Raw genomic sequence first — 25,004 nt, 5'->3', positions numbered from 1 at the left:
ACTCTCCTATACACAGACAAAGCAAACGGGCATAGTTGGAGCCAGGTCAGTGGCCAAGTTAAACTGTTCCTTGTATTTATAATGTTCCTTGCATCACCAATCTGTGACAGGCGCTTATAGCGTGATCTCATAGTTGCTTCTGTGGCGTTATGCTGCTGTGCTACGAACCTGCAGTTGCCTCAGCGACGGAGAAGCAGTCCTCCACAGACGCGGCAGTCTCGCTTTGGCGTGTCATCCCATTGGGGGTCGCCCTAAAAGAGTTCAGAAACGTGACAATATGTTACAGAATTTTTACTCAATATATAGTAATTAGTATAGTATATATTTATATGAAGCTGGAGTGGTGGCTCTGAGGCTAAGGATCTGCGTTGGTATCCTGAAGGTTGCCAGTTCGAATCCCCGTCACTGCCAAAAGAGATCCTACTCTGCTGGGCCCTTGAGCAAGACCCTTAACCTGTAATTGCTCCAGGGGTGCTGTACAATGGCTGACCCTGCGCTCTGACCCCAAGGGGTATGCGAAAACTAACAGATTTCTAATATGAGAAATTGTATAAGACGAAATAAAGAACAAAAAAAAAAAGCTATAACAATGAATTATTAAACGGAAGGATAAGGATTGAGTGTAACAAAGGGTTAACTAATTTTAACGTAAAGCTTAGGTACATGAGGTTTTTGCCTCATCTTAAAGAAGATACCAGCATATTTTTTCAATGTTAGAATGAGGTAAATAAGTAACAAACACCCCTTCAGAAAGCAAGGATATACTGATAGGAAAGCCCAAAACACCCTCCCATGGAGCAGTGCTAAGATCAATAGAACAATTTGCAAAAAAACCCTTTTATCGAAGCAGCGTTCAGAACTCACACTAGGCACGTTTCTTCCATACTGAGCCCAAGTGTGATTGTTCGCCCCCACTACCCTGCTGACCTTCACTCACACTGCTCTTAACATTCTGGGCTTTCATCATAACCATGCGACTTCGTGTAAAGTCAAAACAAGATCTGAGTACGGAGTGATAGCATGCATTTCAAAATGATTTTATTTATTTTATGGTTGTTTTGGAGTTGTGTAGGGCAGGATAACACTGTATCATCCTACAGATTTATTGACTGGGCAGTGCAGCATTTTGTTGTTGTTAGTCATGCTGCACATATGAAAAGATTTTTATGGAGACAAAATTATATTAAGGAAGGTATTTGCAGCTTTTCTTGCCAACTAGAATTCATTTCCATCCTTAAAACTCCATCTACAGTATATTATTTTTCAGTAACATAACAAATTTTATGGGTGGAGTATTTCTTTAAACATCCTTTTAACTCAAATGGTATTGAATGAAATAAGAATTGCACTATCTGACTTGTTCTTAATTCCTTTTTAGGTTGGATAGTCTAGAAGAGCTTATGGTCCATTTGGTCTGTTGTAGGGGCAGGAAAAGTAACATGCTGCTAGAATTAGTGAGCTATCAGCCTAACTACCAACTAGTGTTAACAGCAAGGATCAAATGAAGTGCACCTGCTGCATTGGCACTCATAGTCAAAAACAGAATACTAACGGCACAAAAGCAGTTCTGATTTGGCCCTTCTAGTTAGGTTTGGTTTTCAATCTCCATGTTTAGGACAAACCCCCAATTTTTATTCTTGTCCATAGTGAAATTCACATCCTCAATGAAATTAAAATCTGGTTGAAATAGGAATGTTTAAAACTAAACTGCAACAAAACTGAAGTCATGCTAACTAACATTAAGGCTTAGCTTCAGAAAATGAGCTCCATGTAAATCACTCTTGGTGATGATATCATGGTCCAATCTTGGTGTCATTTTTGGTTTCTCCCTTCCTAATTTTACCCGCATAAATCACATTAAGAAACTTTCTTACTTCCACCTCTGTACCGTATCCCATGTTCTCTCATTTTCCAATGCTGAGAAACTTGTCCATGTTTTTATCAAACTTCATATCCACTGTTGTAACTCCATACTGGTAGCTCCACTGCAAGAGTCCTTACACAGACCTGGAACAGCAAGGACACAACACCCATCCTGCTTTGCCTTCACTGGCTACTTGTGTCTCACTGGATTACTGATTCTGTTAATCTCGTGCCCCAAGCTAACCTGCACTACATGGGTGACAGAGCCTTCAGCTCAGTAGCGTCCAGGCTTTGGAATGAACTCCCAAAATAATGACATCAGCTGCCTCAATTCATTCTTTGAAAAAACAACTTAAAACTCATCTGATCAGGGAGGTGTTTAACTTATTCTGACTTTCTGACCCTTCTTCAGTTTACTTTCTCTGTCCCATTGCTTTGGATGAGCTGTATTCGTGCTACAAATTATGTTATCTGTTACAGGTTTTTTTTCTGATATTTGTATTTTATTCTGGTTTATTCTCTCTTACTCTGTTTCAAAGCTTTGTGTATCCTGTATCTATCTTTTTTTAGTGTTTTATGAGGATATAATTTGTGACCAACATTTTATATGCCCTGTTGTCCTTTCTGAATTTCTGTGAAACACTTTGACCATGGGAAAGGAGCTATATACAGTTAGGCCCATAAGTATCTGGACAGTGGCACAATTTTAATAATTTTGTCTCTGTATACCACCACAATGGATTTCAAATTAAGCAATCATTGTGTGTTTGAAGTGCAGACTTTCAGCTTTATTTTAAGGATTTTACCAAAAATATCCTATGAGCTGTTTAGGAATGACTGACACTTTTCTGCATAGCCCCCTCCATTTCCAGGGTCTCCAAAGTATTTGGCTAAATTAACATAATTATAAATATAATAATCATTTTCAATATTTGGTTAAAAATCCTTTACAATGATTGTCTGAACTCTGGGACCCATGGCCATCTCCAGGTGCTGGGTTTCCACCCTAGTTAGTGGTGCTTTGCCAGGCCTTTACTGCAGCTGTCTTCAGTTGCTGCAAAGTAGAAGTCATTGAACTGAAGAGCTCAGTGACTAAACGTGACACTGTCATGGGATACCATCTTTACCACAAGTTAGTACATGACATTTCTGCTCTGCTAGATCTTCCCCAATCAACTATAAGTAATATTATTGTGAAGTAGAAGTGTCTATGAGCAACAGTAGCTCATGCATTAAGTGGTAGACCATGCAAACGTACACCGTGGAACCACTGAGTGCTGAAGCACTTGGCACGTAAAATTGCCTGTCATCTGTTGCATCACTCACAACAGACTTCCAGACTGCCTCCAGAAGCAACATCATCACAAGAACTGTGTGTTGGGAGCTTTAAGAAATTGGTTTCTGTAGCCAAGCACCTGCACACAGTCCTAAGCTCACTATGTGTCATGCCAATCATCAGTTAGAATGGTGTTAAGTGTACTTTCTTACACTCTGGAGCAGTGAAAATATATTTTCTGGAATAATGAATCATGCTTCATCAATCCATCCATTTTCCAACCCGCTGAATCCGAACACAGGGTCACTATTTGCCATTCTGATGGATGAATCTGGGTATGGTGGATATGAGGAGAACGCTGCATACAGAAGATATTTGGGACACCTGTGTGTTTCCAACTTTGTGGCAACAGTTTGAGGAAGTCCCTTTTGTGTTCCAGCATTACTGTGCTCCTGTGCAGAAAGCAAGGTCCATAAAGACATGGTCTGATGAGTTTGGTGTGGAGGAATCAAGCAGCCTGCACAGAGCCCTGACCTCATCCTTACTGAACACCTTTGGGATACATTTCAACACCAACACCAAGTCATCGTGTCCAACATCAATATCTGACCTCACTAATGCTCTTTTGGCTAAATGGGCACAAATTCCCACAGACACATTCCAAAATCTTGTGGAAAGCCTTCCCAGAAGAGTTGAGGTTGTTATAACCACAACGGGGGAAACTCCATATTAATGCCCATGCTCCTGGAATGGGATTTCCAATAAGCTCATATAGGTGTGATGGTCAGGTGTCCACAAACTTTTGGCCACATATTGTATGTTACTTATACCATATGGTTTGAAGCAATGCCCAAGAAAAATGTTATTCTCATGTTTTCATGCAGTAGAGGTAATAAACATTTCTGATAGAATAGCCATCTATGGCAACCTACGCTGGACAACAGCAAACAATATCAAAACATTCATGAAAAAAAACCTGATGTTGTAAAATTAAAATGTTAGGTCATCCAGTTGTATGTTCACAATGTCCCAAACACATGTATTTTCACAAAAATTTTATTGAATAAATCACATCTGGGAAACACATAAATGAAAATGGAATATGCTCAGATGCAAAAAAGCATTTGAATTGAAGAGCTACCTCCCATCGTAACATTTATATTCATATCCATAACTGGAGTACCTCGAGATTATTTAGCAGCAGGCTGTGACACTGCACCTGTGAATTTACCTTCTATTGTTGAAAAATCTTGGATACTTACAGGTACAAGGCATGTTCTCTTCTTGATAATGTTTTCACTTACTTCCCATGAACTTTTAATCTTTAGTTGTACACATCTCAGTAAACTTTGTTGGGAGCATGTGCTGATTACAATGCATTGTGGCACCCACTTTGCACTGTTGATATTACAAGAAACGTAATCTTAGCCAATGAATATGCTGATCACTGGGCCGGTCTTGTGACCAATAAGTCAGAGCGAGTCCTAACACATTTCATTTAAGTTTACACAATCATTTTTCAGATGTGATTTATTTCAAAATGTTTTCTTAAAAATTGGAACGCTGTGAGAATACGACTAGATGACTCAACAAGTGGTTTATGCAACACAAGTAACTTAAGGTTTTTTCATGGACGTTTTCATATTGTTTGCTGTTGCCCAGTATTGGTCATCACAGACGTTTGTTCTATCAGAACCTTCATCTCTCTTCTGCATGAAACCACAAGATGAAAAAATATTCTCGGCCATTACTACAAACTACATTGGGTAAATAACATTTTAGAAATAACATGGAGTATGAAAGAAAATATGAATGGCAAACTTGAACAGGTTTGTCATCATTAAGCATCACATTAAGGGAATATAAGAAATTAGCTTTTGAATGGAAGTCCTGCCTCTTCTCCTCATTCTTTGGTCCAGCGTCCTGTCTTTAACTGAGACTGTGTGAACACATTTCCCTTGTGTGCACTGCACTGATTTTCCGGAAGTATTTATTTAACAATATTTTAAGAAAAATGCATGCATTTTGCATGTTGTGAGAATATGACCAGATGACTTGACGCTTAGTTTATGCTACACTAGTAACACTGAAATGTTTTCATGGACAATTTTATATTATTTGCTGTGGCCAGGATTTGTTCCCTCACCAATGTCCATTATATCAGAATGGTTGTTATCTCTGTTCTGCTTGAAAACATGAGATTAAAATGTTTCTGGGCCATCTACAGTATATTATTTTTCAGTAACATAACAAATTTTATGGGTGGAGTATTTCTTTAAAATGACTGCTGGTTTGCTGGTGTGCTTTAGGTTACATACCTAAGATGATGTGGCTTAGGTTTCTAAATTATCTCCATTATGGTTTATTGTAGTCTCTCTTCCTTTTTATTGGTCAACGGGCTTAGATTTATTTAAGTGGCTTGCTTAACTGCCTTGTGTATTACAGACAGGTTATTGATGTGCATTGATGCCCAAAAGGTTCTCCAGGTTATGATCCACCTCTCAATAGTATGATGGCACCATTCCTCCTTGTATTGCAGATGTCAGTTTCAGTCAAATATTTCACTTTGCCCCCTTTAGAATCTAAGATACGTCCATCACCTGCATATTTTTTCAGAGGGATGGATGAGGCACTGAGCTGCTTGATTTGGGCTGCTCAGGGTTTGAATGACTGTCTGTGTGGAGTTTTCATGTTCTCAGGACATCAACACTGCATTTCCCAGGCTGCTTCTATTTTCCTTCCACATTGCCATGAGCATGTATACTCTGCAACTACACTTTTAAAAATAATAGCCCTAAGATGGCACATTACTGGCTTGTGTGGTTCCTCATCCATATTACTAACCGAGAATGGTAAACCGGAAGGCACGGACCCAGGTACACGGCAATGGACGCAAGAGACATAGTGCGCAGGCGCCTACAGCACGCATCTCATAAATCGCAAGCGAAGTCTGATCCACCGCAAACAAAGGAGTCACGGCTCAAAAACGAAAGAGCTCAACTAACGAAGGAGTCACAGTTCCAAAACGAAATAGCTCAACTAACGCCACACAGAAAAGAGGATTCTGCACTGCACCCCAGAGTCAAACGGAAGACACTATGGAGTCCGCAAAGGTCCACAAAGATAGTACGGATGGCGCAGGCGCCTACAACGCGCTTCTGAACTAAACGTCCACACTACACAGCATGGTCCGGGTAATAAGAATAAACGAACTCTCCGTATTAAACGTTCGGCATCCTCACACGTCCAAACCATATAGCATATGTGAATCACATTACAGTGATGCATTATTAACAGTACAACCACAGAAAACGCTCCATATTAACAGTAAGTGCAATTATCCATATTACTAACGGTAGACAACGGATAACTAATGGAGTCACGGTCACGGCTCCAAAACGATCCAGCTCAACTAACGGAGCTACAAAAACGAGCCCGCATGGACAAATCCAATGAACATAGACGCCTACAACGCGCATCTGAAACTGCGGAAGCAAAGCAGGCACGGGTTCAAAACGAAACACCACAACTGACGGAGATACACAAACGAGCCCGCCTAGATAAAATCAATGAACGCAGGCGCCTACAACACACGTCTGAAATGCTGCAAGCAAAGCAGGCACGGCTCCAAAACAGAAATGAGCCCGCCTGAATACAATTAATGAACGCAGGCGCCTACAACGTGACTCAAACAGCAGAGGCAATACATAAACGGCAAAGAAAGGAATGACAAACAGCCGCTAAACAATTCCGCCAATTAGCTGACAATGCATTCTGTAACGAGTCCACTATTAATGAACATTCATTAGGATTAATGAATATCATTTGCTGTCATTGTCATTCACTTAACTTCCCTCAAGAAACAACTGGCACTACAACTAATGAGTTTACACATTGTTGTCAAAAGGGTCAGGTTAAACTGCCTCCTTTAGATGACTTTCCTGAATATCTACGGAAGCTTCTAACTAACAATGTACCCGAAAGTAAAAACTTTATGGACTGCGTTGGATCCTACAATAGTTCATTTCCTTTTGCATCTACTGGGGTAAATATCAGGCCACCAGGTGGCAATGGCAGACCCTTCCTGAAAACAAGCAATACACAGAGATGATAATGAGAAACGTCGCTGAAGTCATAAACAGTCACCCATTAGCTAAGTCTACAAAAGTACTTACAGGATCACATTCTAACAATACTGTTTTGATTCCTACAGTTGACCTTCCAAGTTCTTACCTGGAATTACCTTTTACACTTAAACGACGCCAATTTACCATTAAACCTGCATTTGCCATGATGATCAACAAATCCCAAGGACAAACCATGGACAGAGTTGGCATATACCTCTCTGCGCCTGTACTTGGACATGGACAACTTTATGTAGCCTTCTCAAGAGTTTGGCGTTCATCTGACATTAAAGTTAAAGTTGTAGATACTCCATACCAAGGAAAACTCATTCAAGGACATCACACCATCTTTACTACAAATGTTGTGTATAAAGAAATATTCCAATAAATCTTTCTAATGTGCCATGCTATGGGTTCTTTACTTCCTTTGTTCGTCATCTACACCTTTACACTCCAATATATCTCATACATACATCAATGTGTATTTCGGGTTACCCAACACCAGGGGTTGGCGAGCGAAGCGAGCAGGGGGTGAAGCCCCCTAGTAGAACTAATGCTTGACAAAGAACCTTTTAATTCATTGCATATGAAATTGGGTCACTGGGCTTTGAATAATATGTGGACAAAACAGATAACTTTATTGTACCCGCTTAAAAATAAACATAAAAAAATGTGAATAGATGGTAACAGATTTGTGAAATACCCGTACGTCCTGATTTTTAAAGGACTCTTGTTGCATATAATAACACAAGCTAAATCCAAGTTTTCTTAATCTGTTAGTGTCCTTCTAGGTAGCCTACTATACATTAATGGTTTAAGTTTTTTTCCTACACATTCAGAAGTTTTCAAAGCATAAATATGCAAAGAACTCTTCCAAGAATGAAATAGTGCTTTGTTAAGCAATGGTTCTACAAGGAACCACACAACCCAATAAAGAAGCATAAAATGCCATTAAAGAACCAATATTTTTTAAGAGTGTACAGTAGGCTACCCGGCAAATTATTATAAAAACTTAATCATATTTAATCAGCAGGACACTGACAGATCAGGAAAACCTCAACTTAGCCTGCTATTATGCAGAGAGAGTCTTTTTAAAATAATAAACCTATAAGTATTTCACAAAGCTGTTACCATCTATTCATGGTTATTTATGGAAACTTCTACAGATCTAAAAAAAAGTTATTTGTAGGACCTTCATGTGGATAGCTGTTTTAGAAACCAAAAGTGGTTTCCTCATGGCATCGCTCTTAAGAATCACTCTGGCCTCTTTATTTTTAAGTGTACAATGGACTAGCGTCCTGCCCAAAGTTGGTTTCAACCACGGTTTGAGCCCACTGCGAATTGGGGATGGGCACTTACGACTCCGAATCGAATGGACTACACGGAGTCTACACCCACCGTTGTTAAAGCGGGAACTGGGTTGTTAGCAGAAACCCTCTTGCTCACCGATCGTGCCGTTAACACTGCTCCGTTACGGGAGCAAACGTTAAGTGTCCCCGTTCCAGCATCTAGGGACTGCACAACCACCCTTCCCAGCTCTTGTACTCTCGCGACTACCATACGGCGCACAGAGTTTTTAGCTCATGACTGCTACTGTCAAATACAGTTCAGAATGTGGCAATTCATTGTGAGGAAGCGTGAGAGGAATGTTTCGTTTATGTGACAAAAAAGGCAAATCCTTGTGATGTGCGTTTAAAAACAGAGCTCTCAGCAGCTGCACGAGGCGCAACGTTCACCGTCATTTCACGGATTAGGGCAGGACCTAATAAAGTCGGTTGGACACGTCATTCCAGACTCCGCATTAACAGCAAAGCCTTACTTAACCCGCCTGCAAATAGCTGCTGTCAAACACGTGGAGTGTCCCTCCCCGGCCGGACAGTGCTCCCTTTGTATCTTAATACATCAAATCCCTTTCCTGTGGCCGCATTTCTGGCTACTTCTGAGATTACTAAGTACGGCGCAGCCCACTCACGAAAAAGGGTGTAGACATTATGTCATTTCTTTCCAAAACCGTCTCTGGCCCCCCAATTTCCATTCTTCACAAATCTTTTTGCTTTACTACTCGCATCCGTCAGACACGTCTGCTTTGCTGGACTGGCTAATAGATCCGAGCCTGGCGTTGCCTCTCCCCTCCCTCTCCCTTTTTAGTCCAGCCCACTTTTCCTCGGCCTTACTGAGACAGAGTGTGACATCAGAGCTTTAAATATTGTCCTTGCTTTTTTTTTTTTTGTTCTTTTTTCTTCGCTGGGCTGAGGGCTTCAAGGATGATGTAACACGATCACGAGAGAGTCTGGGAGTTGGTGCTGGAACAACGCTGAACTAGCCACTGTTCTCCATCGCAATAAAGATACTAAACTAAAGCATCCGTCCTGGCCTTTTTGCTGACATCACCAGGACTGTTCTGCCCTTGCCACCTCCGCTTGGATATAAAGCTGCCATACAAGCGAAAACGAAGGCCTCCAGTGGAAAACTTCTGTAGCAAGGAGAGAAAAGTTGAGTGGGTCGCACTGGGACACAGAAGAGAAGCGTATTCTTTTCATTTCGCTGCTTTCAAGGAGACTGAAGACCCAAAGGAGACATCATGTCCCTCTCGGTACCCCTGAACGGACTAAAGGGCGATAACGAGCCGGCGATCGAGCTCTTCGTAAAGGTAAGGAAAAAGACGGATTGCGATTATATCGCATCTCGGGATTGCAGTTTTTGACAATGGGACGGATCCCGTAGGACTAAGAATTGCGCCTTAAAAAAAGAAAAAAAAAAAAAAAACTTGGACAAGGTGGTGTATAAAGTCTCGCGAAACGCACCGTTATTTCATTACCCGAAAACAGTTATTAAAAGTGAGTGACAAGTGCACATACTTCTCGAAACTTAACGCTTTTAGAAGCCGTCAGCGAAAAGGTGTGCTTTGAGGGGGTGGGGGTCAGTGGCAGAAACAGACCACTTTGGCGCGTTTCGGAGATTACGGGCGCCCGCACAACAATATTCCCAGGACCGCTACGCTCTGGAGATGTGTTTTCCTTAAAGTTTTTTTTTTATTATTTCTGTCCTTTTCTAACATACTGACTCTATGTGTAGCTGTATTATTCGATGTTTTTTATTACTGTGCGTATGATTAATAGGTAAAGTATAATCCGCACTGGTTGTGTTCTTTCACAAAAAGGGGCGTGTTCTTTATTCTTTTTATAAAGGGACCCTAACGCCAAGAACTGCATGACTTTAATGAGCACAATACTAACGATCACAATTTGTATACAAGTCCAGTGGAGGGTGCAGAGAAGTGAGCGCCTGCAGGTGGTCATCCTGACTGTTAACTGTGAATACCGTTAGCTCGTCAAATTGAGTGGATGGTCCGCCGAGGCTCCGAGTAAGTGGGGTGGGGTCGCCAAGTCCTCGACTTCTTTTTCTCGCAGTTCACGTTTCGGTGTCTCGCCTGGCTTGCACTCCCGCTTTATATTCACATTTTTTTAACCTCCGTTACTCCGGCAACGCGCCTCTTGAGCCCAGCCGCCTGCCACGCCGCGCCATGGAACTCGGGAGAGGGCGGGGCGGCGGCACGGCAAGTGAGTCGGGTGTTCGCTCGAGGTGGAGGGGGCGGAGACGGGCGAGGAAATAAAGAACTGAATTCACGGTTTACGTGGTTGTCGCTGCGTCTTTTGCTTATTGTTCGTTGGCCAGCAGAAACAATGATGCCCCTTTATGTATTAATTTGTTTATTTAAACATTTTGAATAAGACCGATCTGTTGTCAGAAGAATTTCGGGGGCTGAAACCGCCAGTATGACATTTAGTGTCAGGTGATAGTGGAGGTGTTTCTGCATCTATTTTTAATTGTCTTCCTTTATTCTAATAGACACAGTGCCAGCAACACATTTTATACGTTTGTGATTATAATTTGCTGCTCTTTTAATTAGTATTCTTTTCTTAAATGTCCCAGTTAAGTAAACCTGTGAGAAAAGGATGATGTGTTAAGTAAATGCAGACATTGTGGATTTGGGAGTCCAGGTACATCCTATTATTTATTATTAGATTTGAGAGATAAAGTTGATTATTTGTCTTTTTGAATTGGTGCACAGGACTTGCTTATGGTCATACAACGTCCTTAGCATTATTTGAACCCACAACCTTACAAGTTTGCAGTCTTTAACCAAAACTTTGATGCCACATGACTGCACTCAACTCCTGCCTGTCCTGGAGGGCCACAGTGTTTGCAAGTTTTCATTCCAGCCAATTTTGTAATTAGAAGCCATGCCCTGCAGATAATGAAACTTGGTATTTCATTTTATATATTTTTTATCACATTTTAGATTTTTTATTTTCTGAGACTAACCATATGTTTTGTTTTGTACCTCTTGGTCCTCACTTTCTCTCTTATTTGTTTGAAAACATTGTATTAACGCAAGGTACTTTATAATGTATGTGTGCAGGTTTAGCTGAAAGAACATTAGCTGTAGAGCTGGTGATTCTTTTATGATTTGCACCTCATTGATAACTGATGGGTAGTTAAAAAAGGCAACAATTAAAACCTAAAAAACATTAAAGTGGGCAGTTAAGGGTTCTGAACAGAAAGAAACAAGCTAACTAAAACTATGCTTAAAAAACCTATTGCTTTGGTATTAAATAATGAGTTCTCATTAGAAATTTGGTTAAGGCAAAAACCTTCAGCCATTGCAGAAGTCAAGGACCAGATTTGAGTACCCTGATATAGAGATTAGGGTAAAAAGATACAGTAGTTGCTGTTAAGTCATTTAACTATTCTGAATCAACATTTATGGTTATGAGTGGGTGTATGTGCAAGAGTGTGCAGAGTTTGTTTCAGTCTTGTGCCTTATTGCTTTGAGATTGGCTGCAGCTACCTGTGATCCTGTAATAGGATAAAACTGGCTTCAGAAAATAGATTGCTGAATCACAGACCAGTAATCAGACAGTGGGATGAGCCTTCATGCAGTGCCGATAAAAAGTATTTACCCCCTTGGAAAGTGGTCTTATTTTATTATTGTACAACACTGAATTACTGGGGATTTCATTTAGCTTTTATGACACTGATCAACATAAAAAGAAACCTTAATGTCAAAAGTCAAAACAGTTCAGTACAGAGTGAACAAATGTGACACTCATAAATCATCACCAGTACAGTCAGTTGGTTTTAGAAGTCACAGAGTTAGTTCAGTGGAGATCACCTGTCTATAGTTATTTGCCTTCAGCAATACAAAACACAACATAATGGATCTCATACAAGTTTTCACCTTCTTCAAGTCAGTATTTAGTAGATCAGCTTTTGGCAGCAGTTCCTGCCTTGAGTCTTTCTGCACAGGTCTCTCTCTACCAACTTTTCACATCTGGAAACAGCAGTTTTTTCCCCCAGTCGTCTTTGCAAAACTGCTCAGTCTCTTTCAGGTTTCATGGGATTTGTGAGTGAACAGCCATTTTTCAAGTCCAGCCACACATTCTTATTTAGATTGAGATCTGGGCTCTAATCTGGACACTCCAAGACATCAATATTGTTGTTTTTAAGCCATCCCTATGTAGTTTTAGCTTTATGCTTGAGGTCGTTGTCTTGCTGGAAAGAAAGTGTTCTGCCAAGGCACAGGTTTCTTTCAGACTGTATCTGGCTTTCTTCCAGGATTTTCCCTGTATTTTGCTTCGTTAATTTTATCCTCTACCCTGACAAGTGTTCTGCATCTCTGCATCCTCACAGCAGGATGTTGCCACCACCATGCTCCATGGTGAAGATGGTAATAGTGTACAGTGTTTGGCTAATGCCAAATATACAGTCAGATAGCCAAAAAGGTTAATTTTGTCTCATTAGACCACAGAACCTCTTCTTGCTGATGTTAGAATCTCCCTTGCATCTTTTGGCAAATTCTTCCTGAGATTTGATGTGCATTTTTTAAGAGTGTCTTTCTCTTTGTCACTCTACAATAAAACAGAGAGTGGTGAACAGTTTTTATATGCACAGTCTCTCCAATCTGAGCAACTGTAACTTGTAACTCCTTCAGAGTTCTCATAGATCTTTTAGAGACCTCCCACACTAGGTTACGTCTTGCCTGATCACACAGTTCTTGCAGAGAGCCTGCTCTGGGTACATTTATGGGCTGTGCCATGCTGTTTCCATTCCTTAATGACTGATTTAGCTTGACTCCAAGGGATATTCAGTGACGTGGGTATTTTCTTGTGCCTTGTGCTTTTGAGTCACCTTTTCACAGACTTGTTTGGAGTGTTCTTTTGTCTTCATTGTATATAGATCAGGCCACTCAACTGACTCACCACAAGCTGGACCTTCCAGATAAGGTTTAATTATACCACGATCAACTGAAACCCCAGACAATTGATCTCCGTTGAAGTAACTCTGTGACTTCTAAAACCAACTGGCTGCACTAGTGGTGATTTAGGTGTGTCATATTAAAAGGGGTAAATACTAATGCCATTATTTTTTGTTTTGTATTTGTAATTAATATAGTTCACAGCGATCCATTTTCACTTTGATTTAAAAGAAGAACTTTGTGTTGAACATCATCAAAAATGGCAAATTTAATCAGCTATAATTCAATGCTCTATAACAACAGAATTTGAACACTTCCTTGGAAGTGAATCATTTGTATTATTTTTGTATATCCAGACATAAGGTAAGAAAACAGTTACAAAGTTGCAGGCAAGTCTGACTGAGGCCATGCAGCTTGATGGAACATAAATAAACAAGTATAAATGCACCCATTTATTTATTTTTAGAATATGGCTTTACTGTTTCAGAATTAGAGGAAGATGGGGCCTGACTTAGTAGCATTAAGCTAGACAAGGCAGGAATAAGGCCTAGATGAAGCAGTAGTATGAAGCAGCCCATTCACTTTGGGCTAGTTTAGAGTCACTGATTAACATAACATGTGATGCATCAAAAAATATTATAAAATACAAAGTAGAAAACTAAAGAAAAAAACTATGTTGTTACTGTATATATTTGTCTTATTGTTTATTCAAGGCAGTTTCCAAGATCATGATGCATTCCAGCTGTTTTTGTTTTAATTTGAACAAAGGCAGGTTATGTGACTTGCTCAGGGTCATTGTGAGGGAGAGCTAGGAGGTGAACAACAACTTTGTAATGTAAGATCGACTACTATAGCCACAACGCCAATACTGCCTGCCCCACAAAACGTGTGATTTCTGCCATAGTCTTATGATCTGTTATAATTTCAACAGCCTTATTGCACCAACTAAGTAACATGCACTTGTTGTTATAGAATTGGTTTTCCTTCATAAGATTAGTATGATTCACAACTCAAAAAGGAGAAGTGCTGGATCACATAACAGAGAAGCTACGGCCCTTATGAGTTAGCGTCTCTAAATTCTCTGCCCAGAATGAATCATCCAGCATTTTGAATTAGCCCAGCTTTTGCTTTGAAATGAGACAAATCATTGGATCCAGATGAAATAAGGTTTCTAAATAAGCCAAAATCTCCCTGTTCTGTTGTGAGTTTTATTTATGTTTAAACAATAATTTAAAAAAAAGTGTCCAGCACATGACTTCCCCTGCATGAAGTCGTGATTTTGTTTTCATCACAGTACTTTTGTTACATATATGTGATACACCTAGGATGTATCCTCATCATTACCAGCGTTTGTGTATACTGTCAAGCAGTTTAATTGCAGATTCTTAACTTAGGTAAAGCCAGTTGATTCCTTCACTGTGTTTAGTCAGATGGAATTCCACAATGTTCAACACCATCTGCAATGGACCACTATCACATAGTAAATCCTACCTCTGTCACTATTTACCTACACTTAACTGTACACACTTTGTGTCCGATGTGAAATCTGTTTAGTGTACTCCGTAAGTGACGAAGAAGGTTAAAGCCCTGCAGAAAAGCTGTTGGGTCATCGATGAGACATTTATTCTGGAATCTGACTTAGTCCCACTTGTTCTTCAACGCTTGACTGAAAATCCAGTCTGATAGGACTGAGTCTAGCCAAACTGGTCATCTGGATGGAATGTGTAGCAGTGGATGAAAAGATGTGTCACCATAGAGTGGGATCTCTGGTTTTGTAGAGATCAGTGAGGTGCGTAAGATATCCAAAATAAACACAATTACTGTATTTACAAGCTGCAGACAATGGCCATTCATGAAGACATTTAGCTTCCCTTTTGCACATGCATAGTTAGTTAACCACACTTCTGTCATCTTTGACGCTGCATCCCCACCTGTTATAAAAGTTCCTCCACTTCTCTCTATCTTGTGCCACTTCCTCCAGGTTTCTTCCCCTTGCCTCTCTGTCTCTTGCTTCCTCTTTCACCTCGTCTTTCCACCTCTTTCTTCTCCTTCCTTCTGGAAACCATATTTCCAATCATCTTGCTGTCCTTGAGTCATCCATCCGCCACACATGCTCTGCCCATCTTATCATTTTTGATAGGCCTGTTTCTCTGAGCTCCATTTGACCAGTCTTTTCCCTCAGATCCTCCATCTAAAGCATCTTCAGTCAAAACATGTCCAGTCTTCTCTTAATTGATGGCTAAATGTCCAGCTTTCAGCTCCATAGAAGACTACCAGCAACACTAGTGTGTTAACGACTATTAATTTTGTTCACAGTTTGACGTCCCTGCACTTCCAAAGTCCTCTTTCTAATTTAACAAATACTGCTCCAGCCCAAACTACTATCTTCATCTCGTCCATCTGTCAGCTGCCTTACGCCTCCATCTTGCTACCCAAATATGTGAATGTCTCTATGCTTTTCAGTTCTTGACTTTTATATTCAAATCTGTTTGTTTCTTCTTGTCCGCCAATCTTCTTCCATTTTGTGTGTGCGCGAGCCCTGCGGTGGGCTGGTGCCCTGCCCGGGGTTTGTTCTCTGCCTTGCACCCTGTGTTGGCTGGGATTGGCTCCAGCAGACCCCCGTGACCCTGTAGTTAGGATATAGTAGGTTGGATAATGGATGGATGGATATTTAATCCCATCTTCTCTGGTTCTGATTCACATACTCTCAACAGTTCTACTAATGCCATTCTACTCACTGCCAGGAGTGCTGTATCTTAGTCAGAATTAGTATTCCTTTAGCATTTTACAGTGCCAGTAACAAGTTTCATTGAATTGAGTGATTCAGTTTTGAGTCATTGTGTCCATGGATTCACACCTAAAAGCAGACAGACAGGCATTACTAAAGCTGGAAAATCCATACAATTATTTCCATATATAGCTATATATTGCCTACAGTGTATGAAAATAACAAGTAGGTGGAATAGCTACAACATGTGTAATTTTGCAGTTTTATATCTTTTAACCGAACATGATTGCAATATTGCATTGTTTTGTCTTAATTGTAGACTATATCTGTATTTGTAACCTGTTTAAAACTTTTTTCAAAATTTCTTTTGCAAAAAATAACTCTTGGTATAGCAACTTGTCAGAGTAAAGACCTTAGGAGATAAGACAGGTCATCATTTTAGAAAGACAATGCATAAGCGGAACAGTAACAGGTGGATATGTCAGATTCTCTGGTTAGTGTGTGTTTAATACTTTACCGTAAAGAGGAATCATGCAGTGGCTAAATCGACTTATAGTCAAAAGCCTGCTTCAGAGTGACCAGTAAGCGGTGTTGCAAAACAAAAAAAAGTTTACATTTTTGAATATATTTAAAACTAGGGGAATTCACCCCCTGCTCGCTTCGCTCGCTAACCTCCTCGGCCTGCGCTACGCGCCAGCCACTTTGCATCTCTGCCGCATGCATATTTGGATTTCACTTTCACCAAACAACAACTCTTTTAATTCTCGCAGATTCACCTCTTCATTGGGAAGAAACACTACTTTTCCCTGATGGCAACATGAATTTGACCATCTACAAGTCTCTGACTTAAAGTTTAAATCTGAACAATACCTGTATATTCGTCTCTTTTCACTGTTCCGTTATTTCACTGAGTAATAATTTCCATTTGTTTGTGCTAATGTGATCTTTACTATCATTTTTTTGAGACTTTTTTATTTTAGTACTTTCATTATTTCTGACCTGCTCTGCATGTGTATCGTGCCAATGTTTTTGAATTCTGTATGATGTTCTACTTTGTCATCTACTCTTTGTCTTTTATTTCTGGCCTCGGGCGTGGTTAAATCTCTTGGCACAAAGTCTCGTATCGCGGGACAAGAAAGTATCTCTCTGAAAAACTCACATATGGTCCCAGGCTAAAAAGTCTCGTTTCATACCTGAATTTTTTTTATTATAATAGAGAGATATTTATTGTTGGTACTTTCTAGCAAAAGTGAACATTTTTACTTTCTTTTTCCTTTTATGTAAACAGCTTAACTTTTAGCATGAGTGCAAGAAATTAAAATTTACAAATGTCAGTGCTCTTTATGCATTTTTGGATATAGGCATCAGAGTTTATCATTTCATCAGAAATACCACATTTGTATCTCTCTTGTGGCAATGAGTTGTCAAAAAACTCTGAATAACAGTTTAGGATCCAGAGTTCTCTTGTTGTGCAGTAGTTTCAATTTAAAGAAATACTAGGGGGCTTTGCCCCCTGCTCGCCTCGCTCACCCACTCCCTTCAACCCTCGGGTCACAATATGCGGCAGCCACTTCGTGTCTCTGCCTTTCGCGCTGTGAAGAGGGGGGCTGAACACATGCCTAGGAGATGCGGTCGCTCCTCTGAAACCCACTCTTAAACGGTGATACAATGGGAAACAAATACATTTTTTTAATCTCCTCTATGCTTGATCAGCTGGCTTGCTTCTGCTGCTGCTTGTGCCATGCTGCGTGATGTGCATGTCGTATAACGCTTCAAACATTTAAAAGCCTGTACAGCAGCTGTCCTCCTTGTCTCGCAGGATGGTAGAGTATCTCCGAGAAGATCATGTCTCGACCCAAAATTTTTTTTATATAATAGAGAGGTATGTGGTTTATGTCTTATACTGTCAACCTTGGGTCATAAAGTTGCACAGGACACAGAAAGATGGCACCAGGTTTCCAAGAAAGATTAAGTTTATTGCTGAACAGTCAGGAGCAGACAGAAGACTTTATTCAATAGGAGTTTATCTTTGGCATACAAATGCACAGGTTGAACCTCCTGTTCTAGCTCGACCCTTCATCTTAAAAAAAAAAAAAAAATTTCTTAAAGCATTGACCAGGTTCAGTGGCTTGGAAGCAGTGGCTGGGGCAGACACAGTCTTGAGGAGAGAGGACAGAAGAGTTCTGTTGGGGGCTCAGTCTTTTAAATGTTCTAAACGTTGTGTGAAAAGCATGTTACGCAGTAAGAGAGCAAAGCCACAGCTGACCCCCCCCAAAAGGCTGGCTTAGAGTGTGTTTGTTTCCCACTGAAATACTGTTTTGAAGGGGGTTTTCGAAGGGTAGCTGTGTTTCTTTGTCATTAGTTTACTATTTGAGTCAGCTTGCAGGTAAGAGAGTATCAGCAGGATGCAGCCAGCATACACGGTAGGAATATGGAGTAAAGGAGCCACCGAGCTGTCTTTGGACGACCACCACCATTGTCAAAGATGGCAAATCGGCCGGAACACCAGTCACAATACCCTAACATTTAAAAGCATCGTAGTCTGTAGGAGAAATTGGTGCAAAGCAGGGACCAGCTTACAATGGGACACCAATCCATCAAAGGGCCCACTGACATGCATGGAGCAAGTATAGAATTCCCAGTGAAACTAATATGCAGACATGAGGATGTGGAATGGAAAACCCATATGGAAACAGTGTGAGCATGCAGACTCTGCCAAGGTGCAAAAGGTGCAAAATACAAACCTAGCCTGCAGCATCTATGAGGCAGTAGTGCTAAACACTGTTCCACCATGCCTATTCAGCTGTCAGTTTTAGTTATAAAATTAGGCCTTGAATGAACCAGCTTCTTTTATAAATTTTCACAAGCACAGTTTGAATTGTAGGTACATAGTTCAACACTAGAGCGTTAGACATACTAAACTGTAACAGTAACGGCCAGCAACTTCTCTAAAAGTGTTTGTGTCTATTTATTTATTTTCCCTGCATTTACTTTTACTACCCATTTTGAGTGGAGATGAGTAACTACATTTCAGCAGCTCAGTTATGTTGTTAGTTAATGGCAATACTTTGATCACATGTACATTTTCACTTTGAAGTAACTCATCTTAGAAACACATTCAGATTTTGTCTTAAAGGATGCTGCTTGCTCAACTATTTTGTAAATGATCCAAAATAATCTGGTTGTAGTGAATCAGTTGCTCGTACCACTCAGACCCCTGAATTAGTAAAATGGACAGAATGACACTTGATGAACATGTCAATAAGCAAGCATCCTTTTATTATGTAGCATGAGGCGGTTAAATCATAATCCTAGCAGGCAACATAAACCTTTGAACACATAAATTGGCAAAAGGCAGTAGGTGTTGCTGGGCTGGGCGGCACGGTGGCGCAGTGGGTAGCGCTGCTGCCTTGCAGTTGGGAGACCTGGGGACCTGGGTTCGCTTCCCGGGTCCTCTCTGCGTGGAGTTTGCATGTTCTCCCCGTGTCTGCGTGGGTTTCCTGCGGGCGCTCCGGTTTCCTCCCACAGTCCAAAGACATGCTGGTTAGGTGGATTGGCGATTCTAAATTGGCCCTAGTGTGTGCTTGGTGTTTGTGTGTGTCCTGCGGTGGGTTGGCACTCTGCCCGGGATTGGTTCCTGCCTTGTGCCCTGTGTTGGCTGGGATTGGCTCCAGCAGACCCCTGTGACCCTGTGTTCGGATTCAGCGGGTTAGAAAATGGATGGTGTTGCTGGGCTTGTGGAGTCTAAAAGCTGATTTCACTGTCTTTAAAATGTAGCATGTTCCCTTTATATGTAGCACTATATGCTTAATGAAATACATGTTTTAAAGCAACTAAGAGATGCTTGTACAGTGAAATGTGACTATCGGTGCCTGGGATCACAGAGCAACCACAACAGCAACAACATTTATTTCTATAGCACATTGTCATACAAAGGATGAAGCTCAAAGTGCTTTTTAGGATCTTGAAGTCGTTAAATGCAAAGAAGGACAAATTAAAATTAAATAATAATGAATAAATTGTATACAAAAATTAATAATGCACACTTACATAAGACAGACATATAATTAAGACAAATAGAGTCCTTTAATTTGAGTCTGAGGATGAGGTCATATGGCAAGGGTGGACAGAAAATATAAAAAAAGAATTCCTGTTAAGCATGGAAAAAAAAAACCCTACAGGCATTCCAAGACCAAAAGTCCACCAAGCCCCGACTGGGCATTCTGCGTAACATAAATGTTCTTAAGTTGTTCTTTGTTTTTTGTAAGGATTTGTCTTAGAGGATTCGACACAGTTGATCTCGTGGCAGGTTGGCATATCCACTTTCATTCAAACATAACCCAGGACTTTGATCAGGTGGTTGTGGTGCAGAATGCCACAACAGAAAAAATGGAAAAGAAAACAGAGAAAAGTAAAGATCAGTAAAAATTACAAGTTCATTGGAGACCATGAACGTTCTAGTCTATTAATGGTAGAACTAAAATGTAATAATGAAAAGGTAGAATTTAAAAAGTGGGTTTTTAAGAGTTTTTTTGTAAAATGATCTACAATGGTAGTCTGGTATATATCAGTGAAGTCTTGCAAACACTTGATGCATAACAGCTGAATGCTGCCTCACCATTTCTTTTAAACTCTTGGACTAATTAGCAGACTGTTGTTATAATATCTAAGTTTACAACTTGGAATGTAATAAGAAGTAACAGGATTGTTTAAAGCTTTATTAATCATTTGTAGTATTTTAAAGTCAGTTCTAAAAGGCACAGGTAACCAATGTATCAACTCTAAATCTGGTGAGATCTGCTCAGGTTTTCGTTTTCTGGCTAGAATTTGTTCTGCTGCATTCTGGACTAACTGCATTGAATTGATGTCTTTCTTGGGTAGACCACTTAGGAGTGCGTTACAGTAATCTAGCTGACTGTAAACAAAAGTGTGAGTTAATTTCTCAGCATCTTGCAGTCTTCTATTATAGCTGAGCACCATGAAAGTTTTGGAGAGAAAGAGCACTGTATCTAAAAATGATAACAGAGCTCTGTAAAAAGATTTTTAGGGGTATTGCAAAAATGGACATTCAGAAAGGTTTGGTAAGTAATGTTATAATGTATTTCTTCACATTTAAATAATTATACTCCAGCACAGTATCAGTTATTTTGAAGTTTGGCAAAAATCTTTCTGTGAACTGTAGATGATGAGAAATCTCCAGATCATGTAGAGATCCCAGGGTACACTGGGGAAAGGATCTGCCACTTTATTCCAGAGAAGGAGTGAAAGGCAGCCACACACAGAATACACTTCAGCTCAGTATGCACAAACCATTCAATCATTCAACTTAAAATCTTTTATCGAGCACGTTTATCTCGTTTTAAATTGTCCAAAACGTATCCACGGCAAGACTAAACCTGTGAATGTTGCAATCGAGATCCAGCCTCAGTGGGCCATAAATCCTGGGCGTGCACTAAATTAACATCACTCTGGGCCAAAATCTTTAAACGCCTTACAGACAGCCTTAGTGTCACAATCTCTCCTGACCCACTAACAACTGTGTTTGGTGGACTCCCAGACAGACTCAAAGAGGTGATGGACAAACAAACTGTAATTGCCTTTACCTCACTACTAGCACGTAGACTTGTCTTGCTCAACTGGAAGAATCCTAACCCACCACTTTCAAGTCAGTGGGTAACTGATGTTATATACTATTTGAAATTGGAAAAAATAAAATTCTCTTTTAGAGGATCTATTCAAAACTTTTTTTAAAATATGGTAGGATATAATCATTTACATTTTAGAATAAGCTTCCATTTCAGGGAAAAGGATACTCTTCCTTTCTTGTTGCTTTTATAGAGTAGCTTTGGTTGTTGGCTCTCCTCAGTTTCTCTTGGATGGGGGTTAAATTTTACTTTGCTTTGTTAAGTTTGACTTGATTGTATGGAATGTTATCTGTTTCTAGTTCAAATCAATAAAAATTAAAAAAGAAGCAAATAGTTTTGCTATTCTATTATACCCAATAGTGGACCACGAGGAAGGCTTCACAGGCACGTCCACTTAGTCATTGAAATGCTTATTAGCATTTTGGTGCTCAGATTCATTTGATAGCAGGTTTTCACCTCTCCAGCATCAATTTCTTTCACAGTCACGCCACTGCCAAGCAAACAGGGACAAGGCATGGTATTTCCTGTTTGGAAGTTCTTACTTTAAACATACACACATTGTCAAACCCTGCTTAATCCAATGCAGTGTCATGAAGGGCGGAGCGAGCATTGACTGCCCAATCAGGTTGAACTGCACTTTTCTCTGGGTAATATTCTAAACGGGATAGGCTCACTTGTTACATGCAGTTCACATAACTTTAAGACACTAAAACAGTGACTCAGAATCACATTTCATATTTTCTTTTGCATGATTTACTTTTTTTTTGATAGGACTTCTTATATATACATTTACATTTATATATATTATTTATATATATTCTGAAGTTTTTGGCTCGTTTCTATCATATTGGTACTTTTTTACCACAAAATGAATTTCATGCAGCATACCAGATGATCCTTTTTATTATCCATTTCTACTTGCCTTCATTTTTAAATCCTTGGTCAGAGCAGTGTTGAGGTTGATTGGATTCCTTTCTTTATTAGTGTCTCAGTCCACTTGGACTGAGCAAAATTTGTCTCAATTCAGATAACCATCATTTCCTGTCTGCATGAATTCTGCAGTTTTTGAGTTTACATGGCAGTATCTTCTGTGGACCACAAAAGTGAAAGTTGTCCAGCAACTTTTCTATTGCTTCGTAAATTGTCAAATATGTATACGTAGAGACTGACAGTTTCAGTTATTTAAAATCAGCTTAATTTGTTCTTTTTTGTTGTATTCAATGCAAATGAGTGCTTTCACGTGGACTTAGCAGTGGAATGTCTAACCTCTAAACTGCCCCAGAGAATACAAATGCCAAAATGACACGAAGAGATAAAATGCTATTCAGAAAAGTTCAAGGGTCCACATGGCAAGTGTGTCATGCATGCTGCAGAAGCCAGCGGCTGTGGAGAATAAGCAGTGGAAATTTGACATAATAAGTATTCTGTATAGCAGAAACTGCGCCATTGAACAAAGCAGCATATTGTGCTTTCAGTGAGCAAGAAACAAGCCATTGAATAGTGTTGCAAAAACAGGATTTACTGGATGTGGCCCAGTGAATATTCTAAGTCAGATTTCTAACAATGGGCATTGGTCCAGTCTCCGGCTGTGGATTCAGTTTTGTAGGGAGAATTACATTGGCTTGATCTTGTCTGTATTGTAGTAGAGAGAAACTGTTGAGTGATCCCTGTTTTGTTGACTTGAGTAAAGGTGGTGCTTTTATGTTAGAAAATGAAAGTAGCAAAATTAAAAAAAATATGTCTTTATTGTTTCATATGTGATTTCATATACATTTTGCTGAGTTAAATCTATTTTTTGAGTATAAATTTTGCCAGTATGAGTGAGTGTGGAGGTGTATGAGTGTTAGCAGCAGCACCCCATGCTGTCGGGATAGGCAGCAACTGCCCCCAACTCTTAAATGGAAGATGTGTGTGTGTGTGAAGAACTGCATGTCCAAGTCTTATTTAGGGATCCTCCATTTACATTGAGATGTTTATAGATTCGTTGTTCATCACTTTTATATGTCACATGTCAGGTTACCCCAAGGAAATTTTCATTTTTTATTGTGCTCTTCACTTGCCAGAGCAAAGGCATAATTTGCCCTCTGACATGACGACTAGCATTACGTTTAGGGGGGAAACACAGAAAACAATAATGTGGATTTTGTTATGTAAAGAGCATGTTTTTGAAAAATTATTGAAAAGCCTAAATATACTTAGCAATTATGGATCTGAGTTTGTGCATTGAAGTTCTTCATAATCAAGGTTGGAGTAGCAAAGGGTGAAAACATTTAAACACAATGGAGTCTAAACCTGGTCTTCAAGACATGTCTGCAGGCTTTTATAATCACCAATTCCTGGGTTAGAGGCCAGTTCTGGTATTTCAGTAATGTCCTTCTTTGGTGAAATATACTGTTTGATAAAACTCTGTAGTGTATGTTCTACATGTCATTTATAGGTGGTAAAATAAATCAATAAATTAGTTTATGTAATGTACCTCATTGTAAGATTATCCATCCATTTTCCAACCCGCTGAATCCGAACACAGGGTCACGCGGGTCTGCTGGAGCCGATCCCAGCCAACACAGGGCACAAGGCAGGAATCAATCCTGGGCAGGGTGCCAACCCACTGCAGTTGTAAGACTACCTTTACATTATTAAGGCAGGTGTGCTACATTTCAACAAAACATCCACAAGGGGCAGAGTAAACATGGCTGTCGCATTACTAGCTTCACGCAATAGAAAATGTGAGTATAAAGTACTTTAATGTAATGTGACCAATGTGATAAAATGGACAAGAGGGAGAGAATTAAGTGTTGGGGACCTGCTGGTACTCCATTTATTATGGAGTAAAATTGTTGAAAAAGGATGCAAAAGTTCCAAGGGTGTTATTGTGGATGTTGCAAGTCCTTGAGTGCTCTGCCCCTCTTGTTGGGCTATGCTTCACTGTTTTGGAGCTCAGTGCTCTTTGTTCTCTGGTTCACAATGAACACAGACTTCCAAAAACACAGATCTTTAAATGGCCCTCAGAGTAGAAAAGTTGGGACCCTTGGGGACAAGCAGAAAGTGACATCAGTGAGCTCTGTCCTGCGGGCGAAAGGAGAGAGGTTGTTAGTGATCACATTTCCCC

General features: G+C 40.0%; 1 protein-coding gene across 1 annotated transcript in view; it reads left to right on the top strand.

Moving 5' to 3' along the window:
* The first annotated feature begins 9,436 nt into the window (after window positions 1-9,436).
* The window catches only part of clic4 (chloride intracellular channel 4), a 142,021-nt gene continuing 126,453 nt past the window's right edge, over window positions 9,437-25,004 (top strand). Inside the window, exon 1 of the mRNA XM_028818596.2 lies at window positions 9,437-9,913. Within this exon, the coding sequence (XP_028674429.1) occupies window positions 9,845-9,913 (69 nt within the window). The 5' untranslated portion in view covers window positions 9,437-9,844. The remainder of the gene's footprint in view (window positions 9,914-25,004) is intronic.

The sequence above is a fragment of the Erpetoichthys calabaricus genome, chromosome 14, assembly GCF_900747795.2.
Source record: "Erpetoichthys calabaricus chromosome 14, fErpCal1.3, whole genome shotgun sequence".
In the NCBI taxonomy this organism is placed as follows: domain Eukaryota; kingdom Metazoa; phylum Chordata; class Cladistia; order Polypteriformes; family Polypteridae; genus Erpetoichthys; species Erpetoichthys calabaricus.
Note: the sequence above shows the minus strand (reverse complement) of the source record. Positions and strands in the feature narration are given on the sequence as shown.